This window comes from Acinonyx jubatus, chromosome X (genome assembly GCF_027475565.1).
Source record: "Acinonyx jubatus isolate Ajub_Pintada_27869175 chromosome X, VMU_Ajub_asm_v1.0, whole genome shotgun sequence".
NCBI lineage: Eukaryota > Metazoa > Chordata > Mammalia > Carnivora > Felidae > Acinonyx > Acinonyx jubatus.
The window spans coordinates 96,031,885-96,053,644 of record NC_069389.1 but is presented as its reverse complement, the minus strand read 5'-3'; the positions used below and the strand labels follow the sequence as shown (position 1 = coordinate 96,053,644).

Here is a 21,760-nt window from a genome sequence, read left to right as displayed (position 1 = left end):
TCCACCTTTGGCTCAGGTCATGATCTCGCGGTCTGTGGGTTCAAGCCCCGCATCAGGCTCTGTGCTGACAGCTCAGAGCCTGGAGCCTGCTTCAGATTCTGTGTCTCCCTCTCTCTCTCTTCCCCTCCCCTGCTCATGCTCTGTCTCTCTCTGTTTCTCAATAATAAATAAACATTTAAAAAAAATTTTTTAAATCACTCAAGGGGCTCCTGGGTGATTCAACCGGTTAAGTGTCCAACTCTTGATTTCAGCTCAGGTGATGATCTCATGGTGGTGAGATTGAGCCCTACATCGGGCTCCATGCTGGGTTCTGCACTGGGCGTGGAGCCTTTTTTTTTTTTCAATTTACATTCAAGTTAGTTAGCATATAGTGCAACAATGATTTCAGGAGTGGATTCCTTAATGCCCCTTACCCATTTAGCCCATCCCCCCTCTCACACCCCCTCCAGTAACCCTCTGTTTGTTCTCCATATTTATGAGTCTCTTATGTTTTGTCTTCCTGTTTTTATATTATTTTTGCTTCCCTTCCCTTATGTTCCTCTGTTTTGTATCTTAAAGTCCTCATATGAGTGGAGTCATATGATACTTGTCTTTCTCTAATTTTACTCCAGTTCCATCCATGTAGTTGCAAATGGCAAGCTTTCATTCTTTTTCATTGCCAAGTAATACTCCATTCTGTGTGTGTGTGTGTGTGTGTGTGTGTGTGTGTGTGTGTGTGTATACCACATCTTCTTTATCCATTCATCCATTGATGGACATTTGGGCTCTTTCCATACTTTGGCTATTGTTGATAGTGTTGCTATAAACATTGGGGTGCATGTGCCCCTTCAAAACAGCATACCTGTATCCCTTGGATAAATACCTAGTAGTGCAATTGCTGGGTTATAGGGTAGTCCTATGTTTAATTTTTTGAGGAACCTCCATACTGTTTTCCAGAGTGGCTGTACCAGTTTGCATTCCCACCAACAATGCAAAAGAGATCCTCTTTCTCTGCATCCTTGCCAACATCTGTTGTTGCCTGAGTTGTTAATGTTAGCCATTGTGACAGGTGTGCAGTGGTATCTCATTGTGGTTTTGATTTGTATTTCCCTGATGATGAGTGATGTGGAGCATTTTTTCATGTGTCAGTTGGCCATCTGGATGTCTTACTTGGAGCAGTGTCTATTCATGTCTTTTGCCCCTTTCTTCACTGGATTATTTGTTTTTTGGGTGTTGAGTTGGATAAGTTCTCTATCGATTTTGGATACTAACCCTTTATCTGATATGTCATTTGCAAATATCTTCTCCCATTCCATCGTTTGCCTTTTAGTTTTGCTGATTGTTTCCTTCCTGTGCAGAAGCTTTTTATTTTGATGAGGTCCCAGTAGTTCACTTTTGCTTTTGTTTCCCTTGCCTCTGGAAACTTGTTGAGTAAGAAGTTGCTGTGGCCAAGGTCAAAGAGGTTTTTGCTTGCTTTCTCCTGGAGGATTTTGATGGCTTCCTGTCTTACATTTAGGTCTTTCATCCATTTTGAAGTCTGGAGCCTGCTTTAGATTCTCTCTCTCCCTCTCCCTGTGCCCCTCCCCCCCCTCAAAAAATAAAAAATAAAAAAATTATCACTCAATAATTCCAATATCATCAAGGATAAAATTAAGTATTTAAAGGATAATGGGGGAAATGACTTGTTTAGAAAGTACGAAATGATGGTATAAATCTGAAGTTTCTAACATAATTTTAATATTTAATGGGTTTTGAGAGACAGACTCAGAGGGAGGGGTAGAGAGAAAGGGGAACAGAAGATCCAAAGCGGACTCTGTCCTGATGGCAGAGAGCCTGAAGCGGGGCTCAAACTTACCGCTCAAACTCACGAACCGCGAGATCATGACCTGAAGTTGATCACTTAACCAACTGAGCCACCTAGACGCCCCTACTGTAATTTTATTTTTTTGAGAGGGAAAGGGGTAAGAAAGAGGGAGAGAGAGAATCCCAAGCAGGCTCCAGGCTCCACATTATCAGGGTGGAGCCGACACGGGGCTCAAACCCATGAATGGTGAGATCATAACCTGAGCCTAAGTCGGAAGCTTACCGACTTTAAAATTACTGTAATTTTTTTTTTAAAAAAAGATAAATCTACCTTTGGGGCACCTGGCTGGCTCAGTCAGAGGAACGTGCGACTCTTGATTTTGGGGTCATGAGTTTGAGCCCCAGGTTGGGTGTGAAGGTTACTTAAATAAACTTTAAAAAAAGATAAATCCACCTTTATTAGTGAGACATCTGTACAACATGTTCCTTGCATAAACAGAGTGTCTATCAGCTCAACACTAGGCCTGGTATTTTGTGGAAAGCAAAAGAGGCCCAAAGTCATATAATTCATACAAAGAGTCAATCACTTCATGTAAGCTCTACATGAGCAATAAAACAAGCTATAGTTCATTATTAGAATATGGTGGTCCTTTTGCCTTCAAAGTCCTCAATTTGATAAATACTCATAATTCTCATTTCTTTCATAGTTTTCACTAATTCCATGCAAGAATGGCCATATTTGATTATGCTGTTGCTTGGCAATTTGGCAAAAGCTTTGACAGGAAGAACAGACCTAAAAAGAAGACTCAGATTTTCAACAGATGCATGAATGGATGGGAGTGATGGAGGAAGGATGCCCTTAATGGGATGGGCTTGCCTTTTTCTTTAAAAACAACATGAATGCTTTGATCTAGTGAGTGACTGATAAGAGACATCCAGGGGCGCCTGGATGGCTCAGTCAGTTAAGCATCTGACTTTGGCTCAGGTCATGATCTCACAGTTTGTGGGTTTGAGCCCTGTGTCAGTACTGTGCTGACAGCTCAGAGCCTGGAGCCTGCTTCGGATTCTATGTCTCCCTCTCTGCCCCCCCCCCCCCCCCGCTCTCTCTCTCTCAAAAATAAAAATATATATTAAAAAAAGACATCCACATAGGTACTAAGTGTTGGATAAACCGGGATGTTCTAATAGTCAAAACAGAAGCCCCATACCATCTGAGAGGAAAGGGGAAAAACTGGTCGTAGCTTGATGGAGGAGTGAATACTGGCACCGGGAATCTTCCTTTCTGTACTTACCACTCTAAGGCACTCGAATCTAGAGGGAACTTTCAGGGAATACTGCCTATTCTCCAGTCCAGTGCCATCCAATAGAAATATATGAGCCACGTGAGTTGTTTTAAATTTTCTAGTAGCCACATTAAAAAAGTAAAGGCATGGGTGAAATTACTTTTAGTATTTTATTTTACCCAGTATATCCAAAATGTTGTCATTTCAACATGTAACCAGAAAATAAATTAATGTGCTAGTTTACGTTTTTTATTAAGTCTGAAATCCAGTATGTATTTTATAGTTATAGCACATTTCTAACCAATTCCAGAAGTATAAGCCCCCCACCCCCCACCCCAAGGCTAGTACATGAATGGGAGAAAACTTGAAGGTTCTTCCCAAAGTCCTATTTGTTTCTCTGGTTGTCTTGAATGCTATGTCAATTGCAACCTGACTTTTAGCAGGCCCCAGGCCATTTCCTTGCATGGACCTTCCTTCTGAAAATTAAATCACTGGATCTAGAGCAATATATAGATTAGACCCCTCAGCTTTTTTTCCTTAGATTACAACTGAACCAAACTGCTCCTGTCATTAATTTTCATATTCACTAATCCTTTCTCCTATTTACCTTCTAAATATATGGATAGTCATAAAGCAGCTGCTAGCCCTGCCTTTGCACATTATAATCTCCCCCACGTGACTAACCCTCCCCATTGTATCCTTTTCTAAAAAGATCCACAAAGGCTCCTATATGGCCTAACCTTTAAATGGTCACAAATCACATGGCTTGAAGGTGACTAATAGAAAAAGTTCAGTCCTCAGGACTGAGTCCACAATTTCAGAAGGTTCTCCCCCACATACCCCGCTGATGAGGGGGAAAGAGAAATTCCCTCAGAAGCACAGATAAGGCACTGTGCAAGCAACCCATTCTTCTCACCTTCAAATGCTACCCATATTTTCCCCACTGTGGAACAGAGGCCAGGCCAATTTACACTCCTCTCCAATAACCCATAAACAAAGATGGGGATACAACTGTGGGCTGAGGTTAACATTTTATGAAACGTGAGGGGAGACTTTCTGCAAAACAGGGTTTGCAGTGAGGCAGTCGTAGGTTCAAATCCCAATTCTGTCATTTATTAGTTATGTATCTTCAGGTGCCTTAGTTTCCTCATTTGTAAAATGAGAATTCAAATCTACCTCACAGAATCATCGTAAAGATTAAGCAAGATACTGCAAGTAGAGCTTGTGCATATAGTAGGCACCCAGGGAATGTTATTTACCTTTCCCTCTTAGCCATTTGAACAAATTAGCACTTCACACAGCTAAATATGGATCAATCCTTTTTATTAAATACCTAGATGGTAAAATATTAAAATGTTGATGTGAATAATAGCTGGTATTGAATATTCAAATTCTAAGGGAACTCCTTAATTAAGTTTTAAGATAACATCTGTACATCTAACCTGTGCCATGCAATAAAACAGCTCTTCCTCAAACAGCTTTTTTATAAAGTCAATATGTTTTCAGGAGAAATTCAGAAGTTGCTTTTAAGAACATTAACTGAGAGCGAGTTCCCCTTTCACAGCAAATTAGACATTATTAGAGCCAAAACTGCCCAAATCAGTATGGTTCCTATCTCTTCAGACTTTAATCAAGATGTTTCTCTTTATATTGGCAAAAACCACTGCTTAAGTGGGACTCCTGCATCCCCAGTAAATGTAACTGGGCATTTGGTAGTTGGGAGAAAATTGGGTTTGACAACACCCAGAAGCTCATGAGGCCATGTGCCTTCTTCTCTTAGACTTCCGCATTTGAGGGCAAGAAAGGGGAATTACTTTGTCGACTTCTTTCAAAACATTTTACAAAATATAAAATTTGTACCTTGTAAATCATAACATAAAATAAGTACAGGGCTAAGTGTCCACATTTTACTAGATTTTAGACCTACTATTTTTAAAACAGAATAAAGCACTGCCATTGACAAATATTTTCTAATCCTGGGCTTTTTGAAAGCTATTTAGGAGAAATTAATTTGATGAGTTAGAGACAGCCATTATCCCACTAAATGAAACTGTTTCTACTCTATATTCACATACATTTCAGGCTGAACTTTCTGGAATCTAAAATGCTTACACAAGCAAACTTCAGAAAGATCTTAGTCATGCAAAAGCATACTTTTTCCTAATCCTAGATAAACCAACTCTCTAAGAAACCTTCCAGAGCCTATAGGGCAAAAAGGACTCTCCTCCCATCCTCCTCATCCTGTCCAACCTAGTCCAGATGTTTAAATGAACAGTGAAGTTTGGCTTTACAAAGTGAATTCTGAATGAGGCAGCTTTTGACCTGATGAAAACAGTACCCAGACCAAGAAGTGCATACAAAATCAGATCATGAGAAACTAAAAATTATTAAGACATCAGTGTGTAGAAACAGACATTTCAAGCCCTGATAGAAAGTGCACAGCTCCTTTTAAAAGCTGTCTCAAATTTAAGCTCAATCACAGGTAGTATCAATCCAACATGCAGTTTCATCACAAAATCATCTCACTGGTTTGCAAATTTCCAAGCCTGGGGGGGGGGGGGGGCTTTATCATGCATCAGCCTAGGACAACCCCAGCATTTGGCGACAAAGACAGAAAGTCTCCTTTTGAAATAGAAAAGTGGAAAGAATAAAAACAGATTGCCCGACCTCAAAAGTCTCCCCAGTATGGCTTTCCCTGAGGCAAAAAGGGAACTGAATTTGATTTGTTTTCAAGGAGTATGTTTGGAGAAATGGCACTTCCTCCAAGCAAGCGCTTACATGATTTATTGCTTAAAATGGTCTTTTGCTCATATGCTTGTGACAATCAGAAGAAATTACTTATTTCATCATAGGAGATTAAATGAAAGTTCATAGTTATCACTCACAATCAAGTCCTGTGATAAAACATTAAAATTAGAAGGAAAGAAAATTAATCTTTGTAACTTTTCAATTTAGAGTTATTTCCCCCTATGACAGAGTTCTGGGAATACTTACAATGATCCTGAAGGGAGTGAATGATTATACCCCAAAAGTCCCCTCTATTACATATTGGCTGAAATTAAAGTACTTTAAAATTGAAGAATGGAACAAGAAGAGCAATAAAAAATATGATGTAGAAATCGTGATTTGTTTTACTTTTAAAATGAAATTTTTAAATGTATAGGATAACCCATTTAATTAGAGTGAGGCATGTCATTCTTTAACAACTGGGTTTTTTTGTTTGTTTGTTTTTATATTTATTTATTTTTGATAGAGACAGGGCACAAGTCGGGGAGGGGCAGAGAGAATGAGACACAGAATCTGAAGCAGGCTCCAGGCTCTGAGCTGTCAGCACAGCGCCTGATGTGGGGCTCGAACTCACAAACCATGAGATCATGACCTGAGCTGAAGTCAGACGCTTAACCGACTGAGCCACCCAGGCATCCCAACAACTGGGGTTTTGATTAGAAAAAAATTTTTTTAATTTTAGAGAGTGCACACACATGAGTGGGGAAGGGGAAGAGAGAGAGAGAGAGAGAGGGAGGGAGGCGGTGGGTGGGGGGGAGAGAGAGAGACAAAAAATCTTAAGCAGGCTCCATGCTCAGCACAGAGCCCAACATAGGGCTCGATCCCATGACCCTGGGACCATGACCTGAGCCAAAATCAAGAGTCAGACGCCCAACTGACTAAGCCACCCAGGCACCCCTTAATTAGAAATTATTTCACTAATTAATCTTTTATTTCTCAAAGTATTCAAGGATAAAATTTGGTGTCCTTTCATTTTTCACTCCAAGAGGCAAATATTAATAGTACTAATTAGTTTGGATGTTTTCATCTATTTTTCCTCCCCATGACCTGTTCTAATGAACATGATATTACCAGGAGAATTCCAGCAAATCATCTCCTGTATATTTATCCATACATAAATTATATTCTCCAAGAGGCCAACCTTTTAAACCAATCAACCAATCAACCCAACCAACCTACCTGTCTAATAGTGTCAATATAGATTTAAAAACTGGTTCTCAATCACATTCATTCATTCCTGTTCTGATAGAGTTCCAGTCCTTTACAAGTACTTAATTAGTTTTAATATAATATGAAACAAAGTAGTGTTATAGTTCATTATAGGTAGTCATTCTTTTACCTGCTACAAAAAGCATAATAAAGTATACATACAAAAGTATAAAAACATCATGCAAAATATACATTTACACGCATCAGTCTCCATGTTGAAAGACAGGATTTCTTTAGGAACTGTTGCTGAGAGACTGAGATATTAAGAATACAATTATATTTAATCTAAATACAATTAACAACATACTAAACACAAGTGTTCTGAAGGGCTTTCCAAATATATTTCAGTGGCCTAATTCTTACAGGTTATAGCTTGAGTAAGCTTCTGATTGCTTGAGACCTCAGAAGTGATGGTTATAGTGACACAGGATGCATGCATTTTCATTTTTTTCCTTTCATTATAAATCAGGTTTAGTGGATACTCCTTTAGAAATTGGAACATTTTGAGTCTCCTGAAGAGCCTTGAGAGACATATTCTCAAAATTAAGGAACCTAGATAAACAAAGTTAAAAATATTTACTATATTTTGTTTGGGTATACATTCATTTCATATTCCCATTAATATATAATTGCTACATGATTAATATTCTCACAACAAAAAAGTGAAATATTTTACTGTAATGAAACACATCTGCAAATTGAGTCATTTGTCATTCTTTTATCTTCTGAAGCACTATGCTTAGAAATACTGTATCCTCAGTAGCTGATTTGTATGCAGAGGAGGAACTTGGCTAGATATAATCATTATTTGACAAATGCCATATGACCTTCTGTTTGGGGACTATCAAATCTCATATTGGAAATGTTCATGACTACCCCTGGGATAAATCCAGCTGCCTGTTTTGGGTCCAGAACATTCACAAAAAAAAAAAAGAACAAGAAAAGGAAAAATGCAGCTGCCAACAAAACACCACCAAACCACTATAATAGTCTGCTAGAAGAGGGCTGAACAGGCCTTTATATTATTGCACAATGGGACAACCTTTGAGTTGGAATGCTCAATCCTTGCAACTCCAAGACATCTGGATTTTTTTAACCTTCTCACATTGGATACAATCTAAGCAATATTTTTATATTTAGCTCATGTGTAATTTGCAAATTTTAGTGACTGAAATTGGAAAAGTATTAGTAACTTCCCAGTGGCTTTATAAATTGGTATTGGGCTGTAACCATTACCCAGGTTTTCTTAAATGTCAATTTACCCACTAGACTGGAAGCTCCTTAAGGGCAAGGGCCACCTGTGTATTATTCATCTTTGTGTCACGTCACCTAGAAGCTAGCAAATATTCAATAAATGTCCATTGAGTTGAACTGACCTTGGCTGACTAAGGATGTCATATACACAGAAATGGCAAGATTGTAGGCTGGCTTGACACAAAATTAATTTGGAAACTAAAAAATGAACCGAAGACACATTGCCTGAGAGAAAACAGGCTCTCCCTGTATTCGTAATCTCAGGAATGTGGGTAAACTAAGTTTCCTTTAAACGCAGCACAAAGAGGCTGATATGCTAGTTTAACCTCTTTGAATTAGCTTTCCTGCACGACCTTATGCTTAGAAACTGATCAGGCTCCCAGTGTAGAGTGACACCCCTGATTAACACCATGACCTGAGGCCTCAGACCCAGGGGAAGGAGAAAACATACATATTTAGTCCACATCACCAAGGCAACACAGTCACTGTACCTCAGCATAGTAGGAAAAACAAGCACAGATGATGATGTTAAATATTTTTAAAGTGTTCCGTACACCCACTGTTAACAGTGGTTAGAAACAAGGATAAATTATTTCAGAAACCAGGCAATTAAAGGTTTTAACTTCTCTAATATGCGAGTGCTTTGTTTTCATTGCCATCACTCCATAGGCAATCTTGGTCAATTAACATTAACTTAGTACCAACAATAAAGGTTCAAAGTTCGGTTTTGACATCAGTGACTCAGATATTTTCTTCTTAAGAACACCAGGTGCTACAGGCCTCAAATAGGGCGTCTCATCCCTCAAATGGAAAGACATCTGACTTTGAAACCAGTAAGTCAGCATAACATGAGACCTGCTGAAGAAACATACCCGGAAAGAGGATTTATAAATGGGCTACTGAGGAGACTATTTACACTTTTATACACCAGGAATAAATAGGAAAATGTAACAATACGGAAAGTTGTAGGATATAACTGTCATAACAAAAGCAAATATTCTACAAAGAACTTCAAAAGGCTAGAGAAAGTAAAATATCAGGGCACCTCTATGGGCTAGGAAAGATTTTGGCAGACATAAGCATTGTAACTAATGATGAAGCAAGAAAAGTTCTCTAAGCCTTACCCCAGCCCAGATGAAATACTCCCCCAAATTTTCAACCTTCCTTTACTCTTATCCAAGTTCACCAAGAAACTTCCAGTTTCCTAATTGTTTACCCTAAGCAGACTTAGCACTATAGATGAACACATTCACATTCTAATGTGGGAATCTCCAAGTCTTACAAGTTTCATTTAGTGGGAGATGGTTTCTCAGTCTGAGGGTCAGACCCTGGATCTACAACCTTCACCTATGTTGTATCTTGGGAGGCCTAGCTGCAACAGCCAGCCAAATGGTCTCCCTCTTTTTACTATCCACCCTCACCTTTCTCACCAACTTCTAACTGTAACACAGGTCACCACAATCTTGTAAATGTCTGTATCCATCTGAAAAATAAAACCACATGTCACATATTTGTAAACAACCAAATGAAAATGGCTGAGACACTAGAACAGCGAGGTTATTAGGAAGAAATGCCTATTGTCGCTATGTAAATTCATAACTGCTCCTTTAACTCCCAAAAGAGCTTACTGTTCTTACTGAAATAAGTCCATGGCCTTCATATGCCACTTAGGATAGGACATACACGCTCTTTGGGGGAATACAGTAAGGACCCAAATCTGGAAGTTCTGGGCATCTGTGTAGTATGAGTTTACCCAGCTTCAGGCCAGGGCGCTAAATAAATTGAACCTGAATCTCTTCAAGCCTATCTGTGTACAGGTCATACAGGGGACATAAAAACAAGTTAAATTACTTTACAGCGATACAATCAACAAAATCCAGAATGTGGGAGAAAACTCTGTAAGACAAAACAACCAGATTCCTTCAATAATTAATTTAAAGGGAAAATACAAAGGGAGACCTTCTAGATTAAGAGACTTAAATAAATAACAACTAAATGCAATATATGGACCTTGTCTGGTACCAATTTCAAGCAAACGAATGGTTAAAAAAATGAAAAAGAGAGGCAATCAAGTTCATTTGTCACATATTTAAACAAGATATTTGATCATATTAAGAAATAGTTCTTTTTTGGGGTGTGATAACGATATTTTAGGTGTAATGATGTTTTTTAAAAAATTTAGCTTTTAAAGATACATATTTAAGTTACTGTGGATAAAATGAGATATCTGGGATTTGCTTCAAAATAATCAGGGAGTGGGGTGGGGAAGGAGTAAATGAGATATAGATGAAGTAAGATTTGCCATGAATTGAAGCTGGGTGACGGATACAGAAAAGGTCCATTATACTACTATTCCCCACGTACTTTTACATATGCTTGGAATTTTCCATAATGAAAAGTTTAAAAATGACAACCAAACAAACAAAAAACACACACAAAAGAGAAGAGGCATTTCTAGGGTAATAGGAGAAAATTCCCAGTCCAGCTTCCAGCCCCATTAAGTAGCCAGATTCTCTGGGAGGTCGGCAGGTTCATCTACCAAGTCCTGCCCTTCAATTTTACATTATTGGCCTAAGAAAGGACATTAAGTTGTCTGAGTTTGATTACTTACCAGATACCTCTTAATGTCCAAGTCTGCTACCCAATTTTAACTGGACTTTAAGAAAAATTAAAATAATTTTTGAAGCTAACAGAATTTTAGCATCTGTTGAATTTATTCAGCATAACCACAGAGGTACTGTCTTCATGCTGTCACACACACAAACACAGATACAGCACAATATCCATATTTAGCCATGTGCATTCCTTCTGAGGCTCATTTATATGTCTTCATATGCCACAGCCCATCATTTAAATAATGGATATTTTCAATGCCAATTCCTTTGTTGACTTTCTCACTGTGGAAGGAGAAAAGCACATAAACATATTGTTATGAATTTTTATAGGCTTACTTATGGTAAATATAATTCCGAGTGCATTGCTATTTTGCAATTATTGAGCCCCATGCAGGGAATTTATTTATTACATTAACGTTATTGACTACATTAAATGACATTGCTGCAGTTCCTGTCTTAAAATGATTCTAGTGATCTAACTAGTGGGCCTTATAGAAACAAAGTAATGATGTCACCATACCAGGAGAACATCAGAGTGTTGTAATTGACTGTGGAACAAAATTAACAGGATTAATTTGGTCGTCAAATGAGTTCCAAGTTTTTCAATATATTGACTACATTTTGGTAAATATCTTTAATACTTCCTTAATAATCTATACTACTAGGTCAAAATAGAAGATAAATACCATGTGGTGCTGAACTGTGTCACGGTTTTAAAAATTAGTAGCACAACATTCTTCCCCCCAATTAAAAATTTAAGTCATACTGAATAAAAAGTTCCTGGGGCACCTGCAGGGCTCACTCAGTTAAGCATCTGACTCTTGATTTCGACTCAGGTCATGACCTCATGGTGTGAGATGAGGCAGCATCAGGCTCTGCGCTGGGCATGGAGCCTGCTTGGGATTCTCTCTCTCCCTCTCCTTCTGTCCCTACTCCCGCATCCACACGCAAGCGCGTGCGTGTATACCTTCTCTCGCAAACAAAAAAAAATTTTTTTATTTCCTAAAATACCACACACATACATATAAAACAGCTGTGTTGGCACCCGGTTCTTTTCAGAGTACTTAAGAAAGAATGCAATCCTGGAGACAAAATAGGTTTCAATGGCTTCCGAAGTGTCAGGAAAAATCAGAAACGAGGCTTCTGTGCTTAAGTATTTGTAAGATGTGATATGAATGACAGCAAATTTCACCTGTAATTCTGATGCTTCCCGCATAGGTTACCCTTTCTCAAAAGCCAAGGGGGCCTAATGTGAGACTTACATATCTTCTGCAGACATCTTCATGACTCCAACACACAGAGCATGCTGTTTTCCTTCTGCCATGATTGCCTGAAAACACACAGCTAAGAAAACTATCAAAATGCCTTGGAGAGGGGGTATCAAACAATGATCACGTTACTAGTTAAGCCACTTTGAACCCATCTTGTATCCTCACCCAGACCATCAACTCAATTGAGGGCAGGGACCTAGCAGAGTCTGTGGGCACATTGTAAATATTCAATAAATGCTAAATGAATGAATAATCATTCTTGGTTTTTAAGTTAAATGTTAATACCATAACCCAATGCCAACAAAACCAAAATAAGACCTGCAAAAAAGATAAAATTTTTCATGTAAATATTAAAAACTGTGAAATAAATAAACACAATTTGTTCTAATGTTGTAATCAATGAATGCCGGTTTTACGTAATGGACACGTTTTTTTTAATTTTTTTTAACGTTTATTTATTTTTGAGACAGAGAGAGACAGAGCATGAACGGGGGAGGGTCAGAGAGAGAGGGAGACACAGAATCTGAAACAGGCTCCAGGCTCTGAGCTGTCAGCACAGAGCCCGACGCAGGGCTCAAACTCACGGAACGCGAGATCGTGACCTGAGCCGAAGTCGGCTGCTTAACCAACTGAGCCACCCAGGTGCCCCATGGACACATTAAAATAATAATTATACCCCCAGTCTATCTGTAACAACCCAGTGTATGTTTCAACCTTTCTAGAACAACCAAAATGTTCCTGGTTATCATTTGAAGCATTTAGAATGTTACACATTGCAGTACATATTTTACAAAGCAAAATTCCCAGGGTACACAGTATCTCCCTGCACTAGTTTTGCAACTATCTAAAAGTCTGTAATTATTTCAAAATAAAAATTACTTTAAAAGCAAAGGTTAGGCACTTGAAAATTCTTCCATTTAAGAGAATCTCCAGAACTATAAACCTACAACACTTAGAAAAGTCAGAAACATTAAAAAGAAAACCTGTCCTCACAGAATACTTTTCTCCATCTCATTTTCAATTCATAGACTCAGCGTTCCAAAAATATTTGAGCACCTATTATGTGACCAGTATCTCTGTTGACACAAGCTGTTCCTAAGGTACCAACATACACCTTATACAATCTACCCCTTAAACATAACTGCCACAACAGAGAACACTGGGCAGTGTCGGGAGACTAGACAGTCTCCTTCAAGTACAGGACACACTCTTAAACCCACTCCAATGGCCTTCCCACTCTACAGTGATTTCCCTATACCTACCAAGTATTTTCTCAACCTGACGCAAATGGCCCCTTTATGACAAAAGAGAAGATCTCCTCCTCTCCAGACTAGTTGACAAAAACCTATTTGATCTAGAATATAGCTAAACACCACTGTAGAAATGAAAATTATGCAAAATTACTCAGTTACATCATGAGTTTTAAGGACTATCTGAAACTTTAACATTTCTCTTTGAGAAAATATGTTCTGAGGCCCAAACATCCAACTTAAAAATGATCTGTAATATAAAAGTTGGGGATTGTCAGTATTTCCCACTACCCACTTCTAACACTCTACCTGGTGCCTAAGCTATTTTCCCTTTTGAGTGCTTTTACTCCAGTGTATACGGATAAGCCAACTATAAAAGTAGCAAGCTGATGGGGGGCGCCTGGGCGGCTCAATCAGTTAAGCATCCCACTTTGGCTCAGGTCATGATCTTGAGGTTTGTGAGTTTGAGCCCCACGTCAGACTCTGTGCTGACAGCTCAGAGCCTGGAGCCTGCTTCAGATTCTGTGTCTCCCTCTCTCCCTGCCCCTCCCCTGTTAACACTCTGTCTCTCTCTCTCAAAAATAAACATTTAAAAAAATTTTAAAAGTACCAAGCTGATGTCTAAAGAAGTGATCCAATCATATCATATATAGCCTCTCCATTAATAATCTAGAGTTTCAGGGGTGCCTGGTGGCTCAGTCAGTTAAGTGTCCAACCCTTGATTTCAGCTCAGGTCATGATCTCACGGTTCGTGGGTTTGAGCCCCACATCGGGCTCTGTGCTAACAGCATGGGACTGGCTTGGAATTCTCTCTCTCCCTCTCTCCCTGCCCCTCCCCTACTTGCACACACACACACTCTCTCTCAAAACAAATTAATAAACATTTTAAAAAATAATCAAGTTTTATACTGTGTCCTGAGTCTGATAACATTGGGCAGTAACTGGGCCGGAATGCAGCTGGGACTTCTTATTACTTGTTTCCATTTAACTTCTAAGATGGGACATAGAAATGATGTTATTTCCCACACATTGAAACGCAACAAGAAAGGCTGAAATGATGTTTTTTCCCACATCTTGAAATGTAACAAGAAAGTCATGAGACAACAGTAGCGGTAACCTCCAGAAAAGTACACCTAATCTTCTCTTGGGTGATAGATCTTCCAGTAATGACAAAAATACTGTGAATACATTTTTCAGCAGTTATAGCCTGGGAAGGATACAACAACTGTATCTACTGCAGCAGGGTAAAGTTGAGCTCCAGGAGAAGTTAAGCCTGGACACATGATATTTGCTCCACTGAGAACAAATTTGATGGCTCCTTTATCAACCTGCTGGTGTGGCAGGATAAAAGGATCTAGAAGAAAAGAAATACATCACATAAATTAATGAGACTAATGACTCAACAGAAAAAGGCAAAGGACATGAGCAAATATTTCCCAAAATTACAGTATTCTGAAAAATGCAAAATAAAACTGAAACACCATCCTTCATTTATCAAGTTGATAAATATTTTTAACAAAAGTAATTCCCAGTGCTTGCAAGAGTTTAGGAAAACTAGCATTTTCATACACTGCTAGGCTTATTATAATGGAGCACAACTTTTCTTTAGGACTACGTGGCAACATGTATCAACAGCCTTGAAAAGGTTCATACTCTTTGACTTGGTAATTCTCTTTCTAGGACTTTATCCTAAGAAAACATTAGAGATATACAATATATTTAGGCAGAAATATAATCATTGCAGCACTATTATTTACAATAAAAATAAACTGGAATCAACCTCAATGTCCAACAATGAAGAGATAAATGACTTAAGGTATGTCTATAGTACGTATATAATAGAACAATACTTTTGGAAAATATGTATTACTCTGGGAAATGTTCATAATATAATGTTAATAGGAAAAAAGTAAAATAAAAAAAATACCAAAGAGATCAGTGGTTGCTAGGGAGTGAGAGGAGAAAAAGCAGGAAGGGACAAATAAGTGGAGCAGAGGACTCTTAGGGCAATAAATTATACTATGATACTATCATATGACAGTATCATAGTGATACTGTAACAATGGATACATGACATTATGCATTTGGTAAAACCCACCAAATGTACAATGCAAAGAATGAACCCTAATGTAAACTATGGACTTTGGTTAATAAAAATGAATCGATATTGGTTCATCAGTCATAACAAATGCATGACACCAAAGAATAATAAGGGAAGGGTGGTAGGAAGTATATGGGAACTCTTTTTTCTGCTCCATTTTACAACTGCCCTAAAAAATAAAGTCAATTAATTAAAAGCTATTTAACAGAGAGCCCAATTTAAAAAAGAAAAAATATTTTTAAAAAAGGAAAAAATATATAAACACACATACACAATATAGGAAATAATTGGATGGAAGTACACCAACATACAAACCATGGTTATCGCTAGGTCATAGGAATACAGGTGATCTTATTTCTGCACTTTCCAATTCTCTAGAATGAACACAAATTCCTTTTATAATCCCAAAAAATTTATGTGTGTGTGTGTGTGTGTGTGTATGTGTGTGTGTCATAATCTAAGGATTAAAGTATCCCTGAAAGATTCAAAACAATGGCTGGGCGGGGGCAGGGGGGGGCGGCGGGGATTTTTTAGACCTCTCAGGGCTTTCTGGGAATATTAATAATTGGTAAAATTCATTCACTTTAATGTCTTACCACTAGCCCTCCCACTATTCAGAAAATAAGTATTTTTTCTACCAAGACTACATATTAATTTAAACATCTTATTGAAAAAAAAGAAACTTGAAACAAACATAATTTGTTTTCTAGTTCTCCATCCTCGTTAATACCTGCCCTTTAATAATAATGATGATGATGATGATCTTGAGCATGATGATGATAATATACAGTAGCAGTGGACAGTTACTTAACAATTACTACATCATTACAATGGCTATCATATATTGAGCCATTACTGTGTTCCAGGCATTGCATGCACGAATCTCATTTAATCCTAACAATCCTGGGAGATATGATATACAATGTATCCATTTTTTTAAAAGATAAGGAAATATAGCTTAAGGAGTGCCTGGCTGGCTCAGTGGGTAGACCATGCAATTCTTGAAGTTGGGGTTGTGAGTTCAAGCCCTGTGTTGCGTGTAAAGATTATTTAAAAATAAAAAAAAAGAAAGAAAAGGAAATAAGGCTTAAACAAGTGATGACCTGTTTAAGTGGCCTGGCAAAAGTGACACACACTGGAAATTGAACCCAGGTCTGCCTAACTCCAAGTATGCTTTTAACCACCATATTATCCTGCTTCTTGCACATCAATAACTTTAGGATGTTCTAAAAGGTTGGTTCCCAGCAAAATATTATTAAATAGGAACACCTTTCTATTCCAACTTATTATGCAAATGCTTAACATACAGAAAAACCATTAAGAATAGTTTGATGAAGGGGTGCCTGGGTGGCTCAGTCAGTTGAGCATCCAATTTCAGCTCAGGTCATGATCTTGCCCTTCAGAGTTCCAGCCCTGCGTTGGGCTCTGTGCTGACAGCTCAGAGCCTGGAGCCTGTTTCAGATTCTGTGTCTCCCTCTCTCTCTCTCTGCCCCTCCCCTGCCTGTGGTGTAAGTGTGTGTCTCTCTCTCTCTCAAAAATAAACAAACATCAAAAAATGAAAAACAAAGAATAGTTCAATGAATACTTGGACGCCACCCACTGAGATTGAATAATTGTTCATTAACGCTTTGCTCTGTTTGCTTTATCTCTATTTATGCACACACATTTTGTCCTCTACCATTTGAAATTTCAAACATAATGCTTCACCATAAATAAGCACATATCACCTAAAAATAGTCATTCTCCTACATAACCACAATACTATTATCATACCTAAAACTGTAACAATAGTCCCACAATATTGCCTTATAGCCAAACCATATTCAGAGTTCCCCCCAAGAGCCCTAAGAAAGTGTTTTTTATCTTTTTTGTGGGGGAAGAGGGAGGGCTTGAATTTTGCTTTTCAAACCAGGATCTAATCTAGATTCATGCAATACATTTGAGTACTTTGTCCTCTTTTAGTTGAGTAGGAATTAACGTCACCAGAATATTTTCATTTTAAACTTTTTCCACTGCATCAGGACTCAGTTTCTCTCCAATGTACTTTTTTAACCTGATGAAATCAATACTTAGTCAAGTAATTGTAAATAATTCTTTATAAATACTAAAATGATTCACCTCTTTTAAGATTTGCCTCACTGCTCCAGACCTCTGCTCCACCATGTAATTCAAAATTTATCTCATCTTACCAAAACCAAACTCATTAAGTTACCACTACCACCTACACAGCCTTCCAGTCACTCCCCTTCTTTCTGCCTCTTGGCTAGAATGCCAGAAAGACACTGGTTTGAAAAGCAGAAATTTTAACTTCACAGTTGAAAACCTCTTGTGCACCAGGATTTTATCTCCTTTGAATTTTCTTTTGTAATGTACTCAATCTAACAATGTGCAAATGTAGGTATGTAACAAACATTATTTTGTTTCCCAACAGCTGACCTTGCCACCCAACTAACAATAACTGGGACTACCGCAATTAGCCAATGCTTTCCCTTAGATAGAGTTAATCTCTAGGAGGCATATCTAGATACGAATTTAAAAAACGGAAGTGCTCACAGCACTTATCACAGTCTGTGAATAAACATTCATGTAATGATCTAATTGTCTATTCTTCCAACTAGACTGTGAACTTCATAAGGACAGCGACCATGTCTGCCTTTGCTTCCCATCATATTCTCAGTACCTAGCTCAGTACCTGACACATAGAAGTTCAATAAATACTTGCTGAATGAATGAATGAATGTTCTTTCTTGGCCTTTCTGGACCGCATAATGAGAGAATTTGCATTTTTCAGATTTACCACAAGACGGGGATTCATTTTAGTTTTATACCCCATATCACCTAGTATTAATAAATAAGTTAAGTACCAGAAGTCACTTTCAACTCCCCTTATATCTTTCCATATCCCCAAATATGTATTTTCTAACAAGACTTACATTTGTGAAGTAACCTTAGGGTTGGATAAAAAGGCCCTTCTCTTTGTCTAAAAAACAGTAATTCTCCATTTACTGTAAGGATTTCTATATGTTCATGGCTGTAAGACAAATGTCACAAAGTACCAAGTTAGATATTTTCTTCGAAAAATGAATATACCAAACACCCTTTAAATAATAACAAATATGAAACATATATATACAAAGATACAGCAGCCTCTTTTTAATTTCATTAAATATCCAGGCAAAAAAAACATTATTTAAATTGTTTCATCTACCATACCAGTCCAGTAGAAAAAAAAATTTTATTTGATCTACTGTAATTGTATTTCACATTTTATTATTTTAATTTCATTGTTAGATAATTCAATAAAACAAATATTTACAGTACAAACTGAAATAAATTAAATCCAAGTCTGAATAAAAACATTTAACTCTTTAATAAAACAATTAGTACACAAAGCCACATTTTTCACAAACATGAAAAAACACTTGACAATACGAATATTGTTTTAGAATTATTCTATTTATCTGCTCCTATAATTAATCTACCAATGGTTAATGTGACAATAATTCCATTTTTTATGAGTGCAATCTAATCATACAATATTAAGCTATTCTGAGCTGTGCATAGAGATAATAAAGACTTACCATCGAACCATTTTGACAGGATCTTTCTTAGGCATGATTTGATTAAGCCATGGTTCAATACCTGGAAATTGCTCTATCAATTGGTTCTTAATACCCTTTATAACTGAGGTTTTCAACTGGATGCAGTTAGACACGTTTTCTTTTTCATCAAATCTGTCAAATGATTTTTGCAAGGAAAAAAAAAGGGATTTCTAAGCAAAAATATCAGAATAGCTAAAAATATTGTTTTAATTAGTCATCTATTCCCAAGTATTTAGATGTCTAAAATAATTATGAAATAAATTGTTTTAATATAATTTCCCTTTTATTCTGTCCAGCACAAAACCAGTGTCTTAATACAATATTAAACTGTCATGTATACACAATGAAGGGGAGGGGCAGGTGGGAGGATGTGAGGCATATTTCACATTATAATCTGTAATCAGCTACACAAATGCCCTTCCTGGAAAACCCTACTCAATTCTACCCAGGAAGAAACAGTTTCCCACCTATAACAAAACCTGTGTACAAAAAAACAAAAACAAAAACAAAAAAAAGTAAAATAAAACAAAAAACCCTCGAGCATTGAGATACAAAAGACCAACCCAAATAAAACTTAGGCAATTAGCCCCTGCTAGGCTATGTAATCTGCTGAGATTTTTTTTTAAGTGATGACGATGACTTCTAAGATTTCTATTTATTTTTGCTCAAAATGTCATGCACAAAACCCACCTTCCTTTGCCCATGTTCCCCCTTTGCTTTTTGCGTCTACCAAATCTGGAAGGCAGACCCACTAAGTAGGTTCCCAGAGAATTTTTGTCTTCCTTATACTGAGTAGCCTATGGGGCAATCACGCTATTTTGAAGACAAGGTTAATCTGGCAGCTAGGCAATAGGCATGACAGGCCGCTTGCTTCCTGTCACCCAGACTCCTTCACTCCCATGACCCAGGAAGTCAAGCCTTCCCTTATTCAGTTCATAACTAATAAACATATGGCAGTGAGTGCAGAGCTCTCCTCTCAGCTAAAGAGGATATACCCTTAAATCACAGTACAAGGATGTGATTGGTAGAACCCTAGGGATGGCGATAGGACTGGGAGAGGAGGCAAAAGAAAAAGAGGAGTAAGGAAAAAGAAAACGAGGGTGGGAAGATCAAAACCCGACTGAAGATTAGGGATGGAAAGCTTAAATGTTGCAAGTTGCGAGTAAGAGCATAGTACTCTAGAAAACCTTAGTGAGTAAGGATGGCAGGGGCGGGGGAGAGAGAAAGAGGTTCCTTGCTCTCGCCCTCTTCCCCACCCCCACCCCACCGACTTTGTGAGCAGCCAGTGGAGCCCACAGCATGTCCTTACTTCTTGAACATGATCCAAGGTGAAGGGGGCGACGATAGGGAAGGGCCCGGAATGGGGGGAAAAATTGAATTAGCAAGGGTCCGGCAGATCCCTTCACACGAGGAAGGCCGGCACTGACAGTCAGGAGCTGTTGTCGTTATCCGGAAAGGGAGACAGACAGCCGCACTTTACGGTTCTCAGTGAAATGTGACTACTTCCGCTCCTCTGAACACGTCGGCATTTTTGCCGACTCTTTTGGGGCTACCGATTCCTCTCCAGAGAGGAGAGCTGGAAGGGCGGGACTAGAAAGGGAAGAAGAGATAAAGCAAACATTCTGGTTGCAGGAAGAGAAGAATGAAGGGGGCGGGGAAGTCAACCAAGGCAGCATTTATGGCAGTTGCGTCAGTTACGGGCTCCTCAAAGGGTCAAGAGTGTTCCGTGTTTGGTTGCTACCTGCTGTTAACCTAAGCAATTTCTTTAATGGGAACGATTTTTGTTCCCCGAAACAACCGAATGGACTGGTGCTTACCGACCACCGGGAACCCAGGCAAGCCTCACGGCATCTTGTTAATGTACTCATGGGCTTGCCAGGTTTAGCAAACAAAAATACAGGACATCCAATTTTTGAATTTCAGGTAAACAGTGAATTTTTTTGTTTGTTTGTTTGTTTTAGTTTGACTGCACCTCATGCGATTTTGGGGACATACTTATATTTTTAAAATTTCTTTGTTATCTGAATTTAATTGGACGTCCTGTATTTTAATCTGGCAGCCACACTCACCAGCCATAGTGAGGTGACCACATAGAATTATTCATTCGGTTGTTGTCCCCTGCCTCATCCCCATACCTATAAATTGAGCTATAACTCAAGGGAGGTAATTTCTTTGTCGATAAAATGGTCTCTAGGCAAGTAATACAAGATTAATTTTTTTAATGTTTATTTATTTTTGAGAGAAAGAGAAAGCGCGCATGTGCGCATGAGCAGGGGAGGGGCAGGGAGAGGGAGAGAGAGAATCCCAGGCAGGTTCTGCGCTGTGGTTGCAGAGCCTGAGAGGACGGGGGGTGGGGGGAGTGAATCAGTTCCAGGAACTTTGAGATCCTGACCTCAGCCCAAATTAAGAGTGGGACGCTTGGGGCGCTTGGGTGGCTCAGTCGGTTGAGTGGCTGCCTTCCTCTCAGGTCATGATCTCACGGCTCCTGAGTTTGAGCCCCGCATCGGGCTCTGTGCTGACAGCTTGGATCCTGGAGCCTACTTCAGATTCTGTGTCTCCCTCTCTCTCTCTCTCTGTCCCTCCCCCACTGATGCTTGCTCTCTCTC

At 38.5% G+C, this 21,760-nt stretch overlaps 1 protein-coding gene across 5 annotated transcripts; it reads right to left on the bottom strand.

Moving 5' to 3' along the window:
* Nucleotides 1-6,276: 6,276 nt before the first annotated feature.
* MCTS1 (MCTS1 re-initiation and release factor) lies at nucleotides 6,277-20,767 on the bottom strand. Of its 5 annotated transcripts, XR_003418450.2 has the most exons (8): nucleotides 19,845-20,437; nucleotides 19,134-19,286; nucleotides 18,486-18,583; nucleotides 14,672-14,805; nucleotides 12,193-12,260; nucleotides 10,927-11,212; nucleotides 9,737-9,798; nucleotides 6,277-7,613 (listed from the first exon to the last, which is right to left on the bottom strand). XR_003418450.2 is itself a non-coding variant. In XM_053201618.1 (6 exons), exons 1-6 carry the CDS (start codon nucleotides 20,472-20,474, stop codon nucleotides 11,131-11,133), a joined length of 546 nt encoding a protein of 181 aa, XP_053057593.1. In that variant the 5' UTR covers nucleotides 20,475-20,767; the 3' UTR covers nucleotides 6,277-11,130. The 5 variants fall into 5 exon arrangements, 2 of the variants coding, with proteins under 2 accessions (XP_053057593.1, XP_014939789.1); XR_001432037.3 differs by having other exon boundaries at nucleotides 9,737-11,212; XR_003418449.2 differs by having other exon boundaries at nucleotides 6,277-9,798.
* Nucleotides 20,768-21,760: the final 993 nt, after the last annotated feature.

Coding starts and splice junctions, on each gene's coding strand:
- MCTS1 (XM_015084303.3), bottom strand. Junction 12,261..14,671: donor CTGCAGTAGATACAGTTGTT/GTATCCTTCCCA, acceptor GTGTGTTTTCAG/GCAATCATGGCAGAAGGAAA. Junction 11,213..12,192: donor AAGATGTCTGCAGAAGATAT/GTAAGTCTCACA, acceptor CTCCTTCCACAG/TGAGAAAGTCAACAAAGGAA.